General features: G+C 45.2%; 1 protein-coding gene across 1 annotated transcript in view; it reads left to right on the forward strand.

The window, feature by feature from the left end:
- Positions 1-55: 55 nt before the first annotated feature.
- The window catches only part of prpf4 (pre-mRNA splicing tri-snRNP complex factor PRPF4), a 42,364-nt gene continuing 25,432 nt past the window's right edge, over positions 56-16,987 (forward strand). The window contains exons 1-4 of the mRNA XM_070863437.1: positions 56-142; positions 9,210-9,395; positions 13,203-13,389; positions 16,899-16,983. Coding sequence (XP_070719538.1) covers positions 9,233-9,395; positions 13,203-13,389; positions 16,899-16,983 — 435 coding nt within the window. The 5' untranslated portion in view covers positions 56-142; positions 9,210-9,232. The remainder of the gene's footprint in view (positions 143-9,209; positions 9,396-13,202; positions 13,390-16,898; positions 16,984-16,987) is intronic.

Below are 16,987 nucleotides of genomic sequence, written 5' to 3' on the forward strand. Positions count from 1 at the left end.
ATGCCGGGACTTGGAGTCCCCCGTGGCGCGTGCGCGAGGAGGAACTACAACTCCCAGTGGCCCCCGCGCCGCCTCCCAGACCTCTGAACCCGACCCCAGTTAGCGCGGCGCAGCGGACGACGGTGAAGCTGGGCAGGCCGAGGTAAGAAGCGGTAGCTCATGTGGCCGCTCGATACCCCGTGGGGGAGGTGGGGGTCCCGGGGAGACTTCAGCCCACGGCAAAGGCGAAGGCCCAACTCCGTGCCTCGGCCCTCACGCCGGGCTGGGCCGGTCACCCCCACCCCGGCCATACGGGAGCCCCTAATCCGCTGGGCCTAGCCCGGTTCGGCGGCAGGGGGCGGTTGGCCCAGTTCCACCAGCACTCAGTAACCGAGGAGAAGGCCCAGCTCCTCCAGCATGCGGCTATGAATCCGAACAGGCTGCAGAGGATATCAATCAACAGCACATAAGCAATAGGAGCAGGCAATTCCATTAGATCGTGGCCTCAACTCCACTTCCTGCCCGCTCCCCATAACCCTTAACTCCCTTATCGCTCAAAAATCTGTCTGTACACAATCCCGGCGGTTGCCATTCGCCTTCCTGGCTTAACATCCACATTGCTGTAAGAGCAGATGTAGAGGGGTGAAGCTGGCTGGAAATTCTAGCCTAAAAGATTTGCAGTGGACTATCAGTCAATATGGGACCATTCTAGTACCATCATAACAGAATAATTAGGAGTAGGAGTAGGCCATTTGGCCCCTTGAGCCTGCTCGGCCATTCAATAAGATCATAGCTGATCATTATCCCCAGCTATTTACAATATACATTAATGATTTAGATGAAGGAATTGAGTGTAATATCTCCAAGGTTGCAGATGACACTAAGCTGGGTGGCGGTGTGAGCTGTGAGGAGAACGCTAAGAGGCAGCAGGGTGACTTGAACAGGTTAGGTGAGTGGGCAAACGCATGGCAGATGCAGTATAATGTGGATAAATGTGAGGTTATTCACTTTGGTGGCAAAAACACGAAGACAGAATATTATCTGAATGGCGGCAGATTAGGAAAAGGGGAGGTGCAACGAGACCTGGGTGTCATAGTACATCAGTCATTGAAAGTTGGCATGCAGGTACAGCAGGCGGTGAAGAAGGCAAATGGTATGTTGGCCTTCATAGCAAGGGGATTTGAGTATAGGAGCAGGGAGGTCTTACTGCACTTGTACAGAGCCTTGGTGAGGCCTCACGTGGAATATTGTGTTCAGTTTTGGTCTCCTAATCTAAGGAAGGACGTTCTTGCTCTTGAAGGAGTGCAGTGAAGGTTCACCAGACTGATTCCCGGGATGGCAGGACTGAGATATGAGGAGAGACTGGATCGACTGGGCCTGTATTCACTGGAGGTTAGAAGGATGAGAGGGGATCCCATAGAAATATATAAAATTCTGACGGGACTGGACAGGTTAGATGCAGGAAGAATGTTCCCGATGTTGGGGAAGTCCAGAACCAGGGGACATAGTCTAAGGATAAGGGGTAAGCCATTTAGGATGGAGATGAAGAGAAACTTCTTCACTCAGTGAGTTGTTAACCTGTGGAATTCCCTCCCGCAGAGAGTTGTTGATGCCAGTTCATTGGATATATTCAAGAGAGAGTTAGATATGGCCCTTACTGCTAAAGGGATCAAGGGGTATGGAGGGAAAGCAGGAAAGGGGTACTGAGGTGAACGATCAGCCATGATCTTATTGAATGGTGGTGCAGGCTCGAAGGGCTGAATGGCCTACTCCTGCACCTATTTTCTATGTTTCTATGTAACTCCACTTTCCCGCCCGATCTCCATATCCCTTGATTCCCCTAGAATCCAACAATCTATCAATCTCAGCCTTCAATATACTCAGTGACTCAGTATCCACATACCTTTCGGGCAGAGAATTCCACAAATTCATAATCCTCTGTGAAGAAATTCCTCCTCCCTCTGCAAAAAAAATACACTGCTTTGGGTACTGTTGAGGGGGATGACTCACCAGGGGAGGGCAGCAGCAGCCAAGTTCATGGCACCGTGGGTGGCTCTGCTGCACAGGAGGGCAGGAAAAAGAGTGGGAGAGCTATAGTGATAAGGGATTCAGTTGTAAGGGGAATGGATATATGTTTCTGCGGCTGCAACCGAGACTCAAGGATGGTATGTTGCCTCCCTGGTGCAAGGGTCAAGGATGTCTCTGAGCAGGTGCAGGGCATTCTGAAAAGGGAGGGTGAACAACCAGTTGTCGTGGTGCATATAGGTACCAACGATATAGGTTAAAAAAAATGATGAGGTCCTACAAGATGAATTTAGAGAGCTAGGAGCTAAATTTAAAAAGTAGGACCTCAAAAGTAGTAATCTCAGGATTGCTACCAGTGCCATGTGCTAGTCAGAATAGGAATTGCAGGATAGCTCAGGTGAATACATGGCTTGAGGAGTGGCACAACAGGGAGGGATTCAAATTCCTGGGACATTGGAACCGATTCTGGGGGAGGTGGGACCAGTACAAACCGGACGGTCTGCACCTGAGCAGGACCGGAACCAATGTCCTAGGGGGAGTGTTTGCTAGTGCTGTTGGGGAGGAGTTAAACTAATATGGCAGGGGGATGGGAACCTATGCAGGGAGACAGAGGGAAGTAGAATGGGGGCAGAAGCAAAATATAGAAAGAAGAAAAGTAAAAGTGGAGGGCAGAGAAACCTAAAGCAAAAAGGGCCACATTACAGCCAAATTCTAAAGGGGCAAAGTGTGTTAGAAAAACAAGCCTGATGGCTCTGTGCCTCAATGCGAGGAGTATTCGTAATAAGGTGGACGAATTAACTGCGCAGCTAACAGTTAACGGGTATGATGTAATTGGCATCACAGAGACATGGCTCCAGGGTGACCAAGGCTGGGAACTCAACATCCAGGGGTATTCAACATTTAGGAAGGATAGACAGAAAGGAAAAGGAGGAGGGGTGGCATTGCTGGTAAAGAGGAAATTAATGCAATAGTAAGAAAGGACATTAGCTTGGATGATGTGGAATCGGTATGGGTGGAGCTGCGGAATAACAAGGGGCAGAAAACGCTAGTGGGATTTGTGTACAGACCACCAAACAGTAGTAGTAAGGTTGGGGACAGCATCAAACAAGAAATAAGGGATGCATGCAATAAAGGTACAGCAGTTATCATGGGTGACTTTAATCTACATATTGACTGGGCTAACCAAACTGGTAGCAGTGTGGTGGAGGAGGATTTCCTGGAGTGTTTTAGGGATGGTTTTCGAGACCAATATGTCGAGGAACCAACGAGAGAGCTGGCCATTCTAGACTGGCTGATGTGTAATGAGAAAGGACTAATTAGCAATCTTGTTGTGCGAGGACCCTTGGGGAAGAGTGACCATAACATCGTAGAATTCTTTATTAGGATGGAGAGTGACACAGTTAATTCAGAAACTAGGGTCCTGAACTTAAGGAAAAGTAGCTTCGATGGTTTGAGGCGTGAATTGGCTAGAGTAGACTGGCAAATGATACTTAAAGGGTTGACGGTGGATTGGCAATGGCAAACATTTAAAGATCACATGGATGAACTTCAGCAATTGTACATCCCTGTCTGCAGTAAAAATAAAATGGGGAAGGTGGCTCAACCGTGGCTAACAAGGGAAATTAAGGATAGTGTTAAATCCAAGGAAGAGGTATATAAATTGGCCAGAAAAAGCAGCAAACCTGAGAACTGGGAGAAATTTAGAATTCAGCAGAGGACGACAAAGGGCTTAATTAAGAGGGGGAAAATAGAGTACGAGAAGAAGCTTGCCGGGAACATAAAAACTGACTGCAAAAGCTTCTATAGATATGTGAAGAGAAAAAGATTAGTGAAGACAAACGTAGGTCCCTTGCAGTCGGATTCAGATGAATTTATAACGGGGAACAAAGAAATGGCAGACCAATTGAACAAATACTTTGGTTCTGTCTTCACGAAGGAAGACACAAATAACCTTCCGAAAGTACTAGGGGACCGAGGGTCTAGTGAGAAGGAGGAACTGAAGGATATCCTTAATAGTTGGGAAATTGTGTTAGGGAAATTGATGGGATTGAAATCCGAAAAATCCCCAGGGCCTGATAATCTGCATCCCAGAGTACTTAAGGAAGTAGCCCTAGAAATAGTGGATGCATTGGTGATCATTTTCCAACAGTCTATCGACTCAGGATCAGTTCCTATGGACTGGAGGGTAGCTAATGTAACACCACTTTTTAAAAAGGGAGGGAGAGAGAAAGCGGGTAATTATAGACCACTTAGCCTGACATCAGTGGTGGGGAAAATGTTGGAATCAATTATTAAGGATGAAATAGCAGCGCATTTGGAAAGCAGTGTGAGGATGTAACTAGTAGAGTGGACAAGGGAGAACCAGTGGATGTGGACTTTCAAAAGGCTTTTGACAAGGACCCACACAAGAGATTGGTGTGTAAAATCAAAGCACATGGCATTGGGGGTAATGTACTGACGTGGATAGAGAACTGGTTGGCAGACAGGAAGCAGAGAGTCGGGATAAACGGGTCCTTTTCAGAATGGCAGGCAGTGACTAGAGGAGTGCCGCAGGGCTCAGTGCTGGGACCCCAGCTCTTTACAATATACATCAATGATTTGGATGAAGGAATTGAGTGTAATATCTCCCAAGTTTGCAGATGACACTAAACTGGGTGGCGGTGTGAGCTGTGAGGGGGACTTAGACAGGTTAGGTGAGTGGGCAAATGCATGGCAGATGCAGTATAATGTGGATAAATGTGAGATTATCCACTTTGGGGGCAAAAATGCGAAGACAGAATATTATCTGAATGGTGGCAGATTAGGAAAAGGGGAGGTGCAACGAGACCTGGGTGTCATGGTTCATCAGTCATTGAAAGTTGCCATACAGGTGCAGCAGGTGGTAAAGAAGGCAAATGGTATGTTGGCCTTCATAGCTAGGGGATTTGAGTATAGGAGCAGGGAGGTCTTATTGCAGTTGTACAGGGCCTTGGTGAGGCCTCACCTGGAATATTGTGTTCAATTTTGGTCTCCTAATCTGAGGAAGGACGTTTTTGCTATTGAGAGAGTGCAGCGAAGGTTCACCAGACTGATTCCTGGGATGGCCGGACTGACATATGAGGAGAGATTGGATCAACTGGGCCTTTATACATTGGAGTTTAGAAGGATGAGAGGGGATCTCATAGAAACATACAAGATTCTGACGGGACGTGACAGGTTAGATGCGGGTAGATTGTTCCTGATGTTGGGGAAGTCCAGAACCAGGGGACACAGTCTTAGGATAAGGGGTAGGCCATTAAGGACTGAGATGAGGAGAAACTTCTTCACTCGGAGTTGTTAACCTGTGGAATTCCTTGCCGCAGAGAGTTGTTGATGCCAGTTCATTGGATATATTCAAGAGGGAGTTAGATATGGCCCTTACGGCTAAAGGGATCAAGGGGTATGGAGAGAAAGCAGGAAAGGGGTAGAGGGAATGATCAGCCATGATATTGAATGGTGGTGCAGGCTCGAAGGGCCAAATGGCCTACTCCTGCATTTATTTTCTATGTGCTGGTGGGGGATGGAAGTGTAGAGGGATTGAACATCCATAGTGAGAAGGAGAGGGTGGGGCCAGGAAACTAGAAACTGTTAAAGTGGCGGAGGGCGTTGGAAGAATCGTGGATGTAGGTGGGAAGAGACCGAATAAAGGGAGAAAAAATAGAGTCAAGATTAGAAAGAAATCTGTTCCGTTGGGCAAGAACAGACTGAAACGATGGGTCTACCAAGGCAGACACGTTTGTGGTACTGACTTTGTTGTAGCGGTTTGTTACAACTGAGTGGCTTGCTAGGCCATTTTAGACAGCAGTTAAGAGTCAACCACATTGCTTTGGGTCTGGAGTTGCATAGAGGCCAGACCACGTAAGGGTGGCAAGTTTCCTTCCCTGAAGGACATTAGTGAACCAGATGGGTTTTTCTGACAATCTGGTAGTTTCATGGTCACAGTTACTGATACTAGCTTTTTAATTCCAAATTTATTTAATTAACTGAATTTTAATTCCCCCAGCTGCCATGGTGGGATTTGAACTTGTGTCTCCGGATTGCTAGTCCAGTAACATAACCACTATCCTACCTGGACTCCAAGAGTTTAAATTACGACGAGAGATTGTACAAATTAGGGTTGTATTCCCTAGAAGTTAGAAGGTCAAAGGGTGATCTAATGGAAGTTTTCAGGATATTACGGGGAACAGATAGGGTAGATCGAGAGAAACTATTTCCCCTGGTTGGGGATTCTAGGGGGCATAGTCTAAAAATTAGAGCCAGAACTTTCAGGAGTGAAATTAGGAAACACTTCTACACACACAGGGTGGTAGAAGTTTAGAACTCTCTTCCGCAAATGACAAATGATGCGAGATCAATTGTTAATTTTAAATCTGAGATTAAGCAATGCCTCAATTTCAAAATTCTCATCCTTATTTTCAATCGCCCCTCCCTATCTCTGTAATCTACTCCAGCCCCACAACGCCCCGCCGCCCTGAGATATCTGCACTCCTCTAATTCTGCCGACCTGAGCATCCCTGATTGTAATCGCTCAACCATTGCTGGCCGTGCCTTCTGTTGCCTAGACCCCAAGCTCTGGAACTCCCTGCCTAAACCTCTCCGCCTTTACCTCGCTTTCCTCCTTCAAGACGCTCCTTAAAACCTACCCCTTTGATCAAGCTTTTGGTCGCCTGCGCTAATTTCTACTTATGCGGCTTGGTGTCATATTTTTAGCGCACAATACTGTGAAGTGCCTTGGGGCATTTCACTACGTTAAAGGTACTATAGAAATCGAAGTTATTGTTGATAGCTTTTTGTTAACCAAAGATATTGGGGCTATAGGCCAAAGATGGGTATATGGAGTGTCATGATCTCATTGAATGCGGAACAGGCTGGAGGAACTTGGTGGCCTACTGCTGTTCCTGTGTTCCATTCTTCCTACCAAAGTGGATAATTTCACACTTCTATCTTGTGCTAAAAAGAAAAAAAAAGTTATCTGCTGGCGGTCCTCTTTTCACCTTGCAGTTAGGAACATGAGTAGATCATTTACTTAGCTGTCCCCAAGAGTGCATACACCGGCCTTTTGAAGTGTATTTATGCTGTGGTGTTACATTTTATTATGCTCCTGGAAGAATATTTTTTGTCACAAAAGACTTGTGAAAGAAAAAGACATGCATTTCTATAGCATCTTTCATGACCTCGGGATGCCTCAAAGTGCTTTACAGCCAATGACGTTCATTTGAAGTGTGGTCACTGTTGGAATGTAGAAATCACGGCAGCCAATTCACACTCAGCAAGCAGCAACGTGATAATGACCAGATAACCTGAGATTAGTGATCTTGGTTGAGGGATAAATATCAGCCAGGACACCAGGAAGAACTCCCCTGCACTTGTTCAAATAGTGCCGTGGGATCTTTCACATCCACCTGAGAGGGAAGACGGGGCCTTGGTTTAACTACTCATCCAAAAGATGGCACTGAAGAGGCAGCCTAGATTCTGTGCTCAATTCTTTGGAGTGGGACGACAACCTGCAACTTTCTGACTTGGAGGTGAAAGTGCTACCACTGAGCCAAGCCTGGCACCTGAGTGATTCATTAAAATATTAATACAGTGAATTGCATAGATACGGGAAAATGAGAACATTTGCAGGCAACGGGGAAAGAGCAGGGGTGTGTGACTAATTGGATAGTTCTATCAAAGAACCAGCACAGGCACGATGGACCGAATGTGCATGATTCTATGTGGTTGTAGTCAGGTGTAGTATGGTTTTAGATCCATACCCCTGGAAAGCACATTGCCATCTATTCTAGAAATATGTTGACATCAAAAATATATTAGACTGAAAGGAAATGTTGGTATAAATTAAAATGTCAGGAGGGTGCACCAGCGTATGATGGTGTTGTGGGTTAGTATGCTGTGTTTTCACCTCATTACTCTGAATCTGAATCAACTCATTGATAGATTGGAAGTTGTTTCTGTCGGTTGTAAAGTTTCTACCTGAAAACTTTGAGCAATCTCAACTCAGGTCCAGGTGTGCAAAAGTCCGCAGCCTAAAAAAAACCTGCCCACATTCAGTCCAAATTAGAGCAACATTTCTATCCAGAGCATAGGAAGAGAAGTAGGCCATTCAGCCCCTTGAGCCTCTTCTGCCATTCAATTAGATCGTGGCTGGTCTGTACCTCAACTCCACTTACCCGCCTTAGCACCTCAATATCCTTACCTAATAATAATCTGTCAGTCTGAGTCTTGAAATTTTCAATTGACACATCCTCAGGAGCTTTTTGGGGAAGAGAGCACCAGATTTCCACTGCCCTTTGTGTGGAAAAAGTGCTTGATTTCACTCCTTGGAATGGCCTAGCTCTAATTTTAAGATTATGCCCCCTTGTTCTGGAGAGTGGCCATAACATGACCATTGTCTTCTAAGGCTGGGGTTAAGACATGTTGTTGGGGCAGGGAATGGGAGCTTTACCCTGCATCTAACGTGTTGCCATACAGTGAGTGTTTTGGAGCATTTCGAAAGAAAGTTACTCTGCACCCTGCACTTGCTATACTAGATTGATCCCTGGGATGAGAGGATTGTCCTATGACGAGAGATTGAGTAGGTTGGGCTTATACTTTTTGGAGTTTAGAAGAATGAGAGGTGATCTCATAGAAACATATAAGATTCTGAGGGGCACTTTTAGAGTGGAAACAAATATTCCTCGATTTCGAGGGACTGCCTATGATGAGATGCTGAGAGGTTGTTTCCTATAGCCGGAGAGTCTAGAACTAGGGGGCATTGTCTCAGGATAAGGGGTTGGCCATTTAAGACTGAGATGAGGAATTTCTTCCCTCAGCGGGTTGTGAATCTTTGGAATTCTCTACCCCAAAGGGATGCTGAGTTGTTGAATATATTCAAGGCTGAGATCAATAGATTTTTGGACTCTAGGGAATCAAGAGATATGTGGATCGGGCCAGTAAGTGGAGTTGAGGTTGAAGATCAGCCATGATCTTATTGAATGGCGGAGCAGGCTTGAGGGTTCATAGGGCCTACTCCTAATTCTTATGTTATCTAACTTAATAGAAATGCTGAGTGAAGAAAAGTGGGGAAATATATCATTGTCCAGGGCTGATCCTCTCATTCAAGTATGCATCTGAACACAGATACAGATTAGATCTTGTTCTCCTAGTCAAAATAGTTGGTTAATTTTGTGTGTTTTTCCCACCCACAGTTACCCAATCCCAAATTACAAAAATGTCTGATGACGATGATATTCCATTACCTAAGAGATCTCGGATTTACTATGGAAGCCTTGAAGAGAAGGAGAGAGAAAGGATTTCCAGAGGAGATGGAGGATATCTGGGAAGAGATGCTGTGAAAGTTGGGATAGAAGCTGGGCATATCAACATATCTGGTAGTAAGTAACAATGGTTGAGTGTCTTTTGCCGGTGTCATTGGACGAGTTGGAAAATGTGAAGTCACTGAAAGATTGCTAAACATTTCAGAATTGCAGCTGAGAGAATCAGCAACAACTGCATTTCATAGAATCATAGAAGTTTATGGCAGCGAAGGAGGCTATTCGGCCCATTGTGTCTGTACCGGCTGACAAAGAGCTATCCAGCCTATCCCACTTTCCAGCTCTTGGTCTGGAGCCTTGTAGTTTGCAGAAGTTCAAGTACTTTTTAAATGTGATTAGGATTCTGCCTCTACCACCCTTTCAGTGCCTGAGTTACCAGGCAGTGAGTTCCAGAAAAATTCTCCCCTAATTCCCCTCTAATCTTTCTACCAATTACTTTAAATCTATGCCCCCTGGCTATTAACCTCTCTGCTAAGGGGAATAGGTCCTTCCTATCCACTCTATCTAGGCCCCTCATAATTTCACACACCTCGTTGAAGTCTCCCCTCAGTCTCCGTTCCAAAGAAAACAACCGCAGCGTTTAGGTGTAACGACAGTATTTTAGGAATATTTTGCTCCCTAACAGCAATACTTATGCCCGCTGGGTTCATGGTAGGTGGAAGAGATTTTAGTGCCTCATAATATTGCAAGGCAATGGTTATTAGCCTGATCGAAGTGAGTGAAAACATTTTTTAAAACCCGTCCAGTCCAAGGGCTGTATGATGCCACAACATGTCAGAACTGTGCTGTGCCATGGAGTGGCAGGACACGGATTCACCCCCAGAATTTCCCACACGGTGAATTACTCATCTCCGTCTCGCTGCTATAGGGCTGTGCCGACTGCTTGGAAAGAGAGAGAGAGAGAGAAAGTACAGGTCAGTCACTCGGACCACTCTGAGCAGCATTAGCAGAGGCCTGGGTAGCAGCCTCCTGATCTTCTGTGCAGCCAGGGTTGAATGGTAACAAGGAGAGGCCATAAAATGAATGATCTTTGGATAAATGGTTTGATAAATAGGTTGCATACCTGTGCTGTGAGGAAAGTCTACAGCTATTAACGATGTTCACAATGGGGAAGAAGTTGATCTTATTGAGATATGCAAGATCTCAAAGGATATGGCCTTCTGGTGTGATGTTCAATGTTAACTAAGGACAAAAGGGCATGGATTCAAATTTAGACAAGAAAAGGAGAATGCACAGATAAAATATAACACTGGTTCACGCAGAGGGTGGTGAACATGTGGGAGAGCTTACCCAGGGAAGCAACAGAAGCAGAGGATGTTATACATTCCAAGAGGATAATAGAAACTTTTTTTTGGCAGTCAGCATTAAGAGTTCAGGTGGAACAGCATGTTTGTGACTTTAGGAGCAGCTGATGAATGGAATTAGTCTTTTCTGGTCCTCTGAGGCCTTGTGTTCCAAAGGGTATTGGGGGGAGGATATTGTGTCTAATACAATTGTAGTCTTCAGAGGTTTGATTGCCTTAGGCAGGTAGAGACGAATTTAATAGCAGAGTTTTTCCTGAATTTGGAGGCAGATTATTTTTTCTTGCCTGTTGGCAGAATTGGCATTGTTGAGAATGCATGGAATGAACATTGATGGGCCAGAGGAATGTGGAATTGGCAGGGACACTTAATAATTACTTCACTTCAGTGCTTACAAAAGAGCAAGATATTGGAGATAATGGCTAAAAGTGAGATGAGAGATATAATAAATAAAAATAAATGGATTAGAGAAGTATCAGTTTATCTAAAAGAGAACATGATATTGAGGCCTGATGGGATACGGCCAACGATGCTGAGGGAAATGGGGGAAGAAAACGCAGAGATCCTGGAAAATATATGTCGGAGCTCTGTTCAGAGTAGATGAGTGCCAGAGGGCTGGGGAGTGGCCACTGTAGTACTCATTTTCAAAAAGAGGACAGAGGTAACTCGGCTAATTACAGGCCAGTTAGTTTAACATCTGGTAGGGAAAATTTTGCAATCTTTGATTGAAGATGAAATTAATAAATAGACAAAGAGAAAATGATCAGAAGGAGTCAACATAGATTTCATAAAGGAAGACAAACCTGATCAAATTATTTGAGGATGGTGGTATGGACGGTATGGTGGATGGGAAAATTGCAGGAAGCCTTTGACAAAGGACCACATACTGATTCGAAGGGACAAAAGAGTGTAGGAGTTAAGGGCAGTTTCTCGGAGCGGTTGGAAGTGGGTACTATTCCCCAGGTTTCTGTTCTGGAACTGCCACTGTTCACTGTGATTTGGAGATAGGGTTAGAATGACTGGGGTCCAAATTTGCAGATGCTATTAAAATGGACATAAGTTAAAAAAATTCCAAGCACCGAAGGAAGCTGCCAGGTGATACTAGTGGTAGAGTGGGGAAATGTGATGTTTGGAATTCAATATTAGTAAATATGAGGTGGCACATTTTGGTTAACTAAAATGTTAATTATAAAAAAAGAAATGAAAGTCTTGCATTTATATTTCGCCTTTTATGCCTTCGGGATGTGCCAAGACGCTTGACAACCAATGAAGCATTTTTTGAATTGTAGTCACTGTTGTAATGTAGGAAACGTAGCAGTGAATTTGCGCACAGCAAGCTCTGACAAACAGTAATGTGAAGATGACCGTATAATCTGTTTTAGTGAAGTATAAATATTGACCAGGGCACTGGGGAGAACTTCCCTGCTCTTCAAATAGTGCCATGGGATCTTTTACGTCCATTTGAGAACTCGGTTTAACGCCTCATCCGTTAGACGACACCTCCAACAGTGCAGCACTCACTCCCTTGGTACTGCACTGGAGTGTCAGCCTGGATTTTGTGCTCAAGTCTCTGGAGTGGGACTCAAACCCTCAACCTGATGACTCGGAGGCGAAAGTGCTGCCAATTGAATGGGGGAAAGCTGGGATTTTTGGAAGAGCAGAGGAATTTGGGTTTCAGGTTCATAAGACTTTAAACGAAGCAGCTCAATTGGATAAGGCTGTAAAATTGTTAATGGAATACTGGATTTTATGCAAAGAATATAAAGGTTTTTTTTCCCATTCATTCACAGAATGTGGGCGTCGCTGGCAAGGCCAGCATTTATTGCCCATCCCTAATTGCCCTGTGACGTTGGTAGTGAGCTGCTGCCTTGAGCCTACAGTCCGTGTGGTGAAGGTACTCCCACAGCAATGTTCCCCCTAAGGTGTGTGGGCGTGCACAGGCTGCTCACCAGCTGCTGCCGCTGGAAGAGATACCGTGCATGTGTGGCCGCACAGCAAATTTAAAGGGATCACTCACCCCCAAAAAATGGAAGGAACACTGTTCCGCAGTGCTGTTAGGGAGGGAGTTCCAGGATTTTGACTCAGCGATGATGAAGGAACGGCGATATATTTCCAAGTCAGGACAGTGTGTGACTTGCAAGTGGTGATGTTCCCATGTGCCTGCTACCCTTGTCCTTTAATTATAAGGTTAACTAAGAAATTTAGGCCAGAAAGCAGGGAAACCCTTTTTACACAGAAATTGTGAGGCTGTGAAATACACTACCGGATTGAAGCAGAGACCATTTTAGAGTAAGTCAGAGAGGTGATTGAAGGAAATGAGGAATAAAGGGATAGGGGAATAGTTCGGGCACATAGGATTGAGACTTCTGATCATGTGGAGTGCAAACACTTAACATGGCCTGGTTTGGAGTGAATGACCTGTTTCCGCATTGTAATTCTGTGTAATCCAAGCAATGTTGATCAGAGATTGTGCACAACATAGAGGGTGTATTGCCAAGGGGCGCAAAATCTTTTACCACCATTGGGAATCAGTGCTGTGTGTTAAGTCTGATCCTCTCCTGTCTAGACGAGTTCTATGATGTTGAAGACCACATCAGTGAGAGGCAGGCTGAGGTGCTGGCGGAGTTCGAGCGCAGAAAACGAGCCCGGCAGATTAATGTTTCTACCGATGACGCGGAAGTGAAGGCCTGCCTGCGAGCTCTCGGAGAGCCAATCACGCTTTTTGGTGAAGGACCAGCAGAGCGACGAGAGAGGTGATGTTCAGTTAGCTCTAGTGGGGGTTACTGTGAAGATGGGTGGTCTGGTCAGGATGGATGGTCTGGTAAGGATGGATAGTGGGATGGGGGTGGTCTGGTGAGGATGGGTGGTCAGGTGAGGATGGATGGATGGATGGTGGGATGGGGTGTAGAGTGAGGCTGGATGGTCTGGTGAAGATGGATAGTGGGATGGGGGTGGTCTGGTGAGGATGGGTGGTCTGGTGATGGTGGGATGGGGGTGGTCTGGTGAGGATGGGTGGTCTGGTGATGGTGGAATGGGGGTTGATGGTGATGATGGGTGGTCTGGTGAGATTGGCTGCACGGTGTCCAATTACACTCTAAAGATTACTTACAAGCATTGTGATCGAATGACCCAGGACTCATTAATGACGTGGAATCTGATTGCTGCAGCTACCTAGCTGTCTGTGATCATGGCGCCCATCACTGGGAATGCAGTGCAAAGATTCAAACCGGGCGGAAACTAAAGGCATAGCCTCTGGTTGTGGCACAGACACTTTGAAGGTGTTTAGGGTAGGAAATATTACTTTGTTTATCAATAGTTTAACTTTCACCTTTACACAAAGCACATAGTGTGCTGTCTAAACAACACACCACCTTGTGTTGTGTATAAAAGTCATGTCCAAATAGAGTGTGTGCATAAATATTTAATATGGAAGGTTGCTCTCTAATAGGTAAGCTGGAGATTGTAAAGAATAGAGCCCTGGTTTTTTTTTTAAGGAGATGAATTAGGTTGGGAAGTTCTCTGTTGACCAGTATTTATGTCACACGTTCCCTAAAATGAGCCTCCAACCTTTCCATGCAGGCCAGACCTGAATCCACAACAATCCAGTATTTTGAGCGAGCTGCCTTTTAAAAAAAAAATTAATTCACAGAATGTGGGCGTCGCTGGCAAATCCAGCATTTATTGTCCATCCCTAATTGCCTATGAGAAGGTGGTGGTGAGCCACCTTCTTGAACCACTGCAGTCCGTGTGGTGCATTGCAGTTTTGGTGCAACTGGGCCAGACGGCACTTAAGAGTCAACCATATTGCTGTGGGTCTGGAGTCACATATAGGCCAGACCTGGTAAGGACGGCGGATTTCCATAAAGGACATTAGAATATGAGAGTAAAGGACATTAGAATATGAGAGTAAATTAGCGAGAGACGCAAAACAGACTGCAAAAGCTTCTATTAGTATGTAAAAAGGAAAAACTTAGTGAAAGTAAATGTGGGTCCCTTACAGGATGAGACAGGAGAAATTATAACGGGGAATAAGGAAATGGCAGAGAAATTAAACAAATACTTTGTGTCTGTCTTCACGGAAGCAGACGCAAAAAACCTCCCGGAAATAGTGGAGAACCAAGGGTCTAGCGAGAATGAGGAACTGAAAGAAATCAGTATTAGTTTTTAAAAAAAGTACTGGAGAAATGAATGGGACCGAAAGCTGATAAATCTCCTGGACCTGATGGTCTACATCCTAGGGTTTTGAAAGAGGTGGCTATCGAGATAGTGGATGCATCGTTGTCATCTTCCAAAATTCCATAGATTCTAGAAAGGCTCCCGTGGATTGGAAGGTAGCTAATGTCACCCCGTTATTTAAGAAAGGAGGGAGAGAGAAAACGGGGACCAGTTAGCCTGACACCAGTCGTAGGGAAAATGCTAGAATCTATTATTAAGGACGTGGTAACAGGGCACTTAGAAAATAATAATAGGATTGGGCAGAGTTAACATGGATTTATGAAAGGGAAATCATGTTTGACAAATGCTGTTTGGAGGTTTTTGAGATTGTAACTAGTAGAATAGATAAGGGGTAACCAGTGGATGTGGTGTATTTAGATTTTCAGAAGGCATTCGACAAGGTGCCACACAAGAGGTTATTAAACACAATTAGGGCTCATGGGATTGGGGGTAATATACTAGCATGGATTAAGGATTAGTTAACAGACAGATGTTAACCTGATGTAGCTTTTTATTCCAACTGAATTTAAATTCCCCAGAAGCCATGGTGTGATTTGAACTCACATCTCCGGATCTTTAGGCCAAGCCTCTGGATTACTAGTCCAGTAACAGAACCACTATGCTACCGTTCCCCCATGCAACCCATCTCCCTGCTTTGGGTCCAGTCTGTCTATTAAACGCCCACGGCCAATTGTTCTATAAAGTTCTCATTCCTGACCTCCGACCTAGAATTTCACAGGGATAGGGTGGTTGCAGGGGCAGGTGACTGAATTGCTTGCAAAAAAACCGAGATGAATTTGGCAGTGATCATCTCCGCGATCACTATACGACTGGGTGAGGTGCATGAGTGGCAGTCTGTGTACGTGCAGCATCGTTACCCATGCTCGCCCAGGGCAAGCAACATTCATTTGGGAGCCTGTCCATTTCCCAATGCCGGCCCTGTTCAGGAGGTAATGACTCCTCAGATCCCTTTCTCCTTATTTCTGCAAGAGGGCGCTGTTTGTCTAAAATCTGATCAGCAACATGATCACAGCTACTTAAGTGAAAGAATTGTTCTTTTTAAAATTCCTTGCCCCCATACTCCATTTCCAGTTGGGAATTGTTGTACATTGATACCGTATTTAGGTGGAGTTCCTCCAATGGCACTGGAGCATGTTTTCTGACCCCTCTACCACCTGGAATAAATATATGGTCCTATGTTAACCTGTCTCTCTCCTGGTGCTGAGTGACCTGTATTTCTAGGTCTGTTTTTATTTCAGATTTCAGCGTTTGTAGTTTTTTTTTAGTCCGACTTTTTGCATGGCCCACTGGATCTTGCTACCCCTCTTTCTATCAGTGTCCACTTGCTATCGACCACCCTGAGTGCCCGAGACGCGCCTCTCCGTGTATCGAGCACTATATAAATGCAAGTTGTCGATCGAATTTTACAGCTGGCTGATGCAGTGGGGTTTAGCCGTTGGGTACAGTTAGGATTCTGGGCTCGTTGAGAGCTTTCCATACTTATTTTTCTATCTTGTGACTTTTTGTGCCATCAAAAAAGGGGGCCTGATCTCCTGAGGTTGCGGCGCTGTGCTGTTGACTGTTAATGGAGCTGCCACATGGATACCTCATTGGAGGAGTTGCTGTTTGCCCGCGGACTGTTGCAACGTATAAGATTCTGAGGGGGCTTGACAGGGTAGATGCAGAGAGGATGTTTCCCCTCATGGGGAAATCTAACACTAGGGGGAATAGCTTCATAATAATGGGTCCCCCATTTAAAATGGCAATGAGGAGGAATTTTTTCTCTGAGGGTTGTGAATCTTTGGGATTCTCTACCCCAGAGAGCTGTGGAGGCTGGGTCATTGAATATATTTAAGGTGGAGATAGACAGATATTTGAATGATAAGGAAGGCAAGGGTTATGGGGAGCGGGCAGGGAAGTGGAGTTGAGGCCAAGATCAGATCAGCCATGATCTTATTGAATGGTGGAGCAGGCTCAAGGGGCCAAATGGCCTACTCCTGCTCCTATTTCTTATGACTACTGAATTTATTGTACGTTTCTTTTCCAGGTTACGCAATATCCTGTCTGTGGTGGGTGCTGACGCCTTAAAGAAAACCGAGAAGACAGATGATGCGAAGAAAAGTCGACAGGAGGTGT

The sequence above is a fragment of the Pristiophorus japonicus genome, chromosome 20 (genome assembly GCF_044704955.1).
Source record: "Pristiophorus japonicus isolate sPriJap1 chromosome 20, sPriJap1.hap1, whole genome shotgun sequence".
NCBI lineage: Eukaryota > Metazoa > Chordata > Chondrichthyes > Pristiophoridae > Pristiophorus > Pristiophorus japonicus.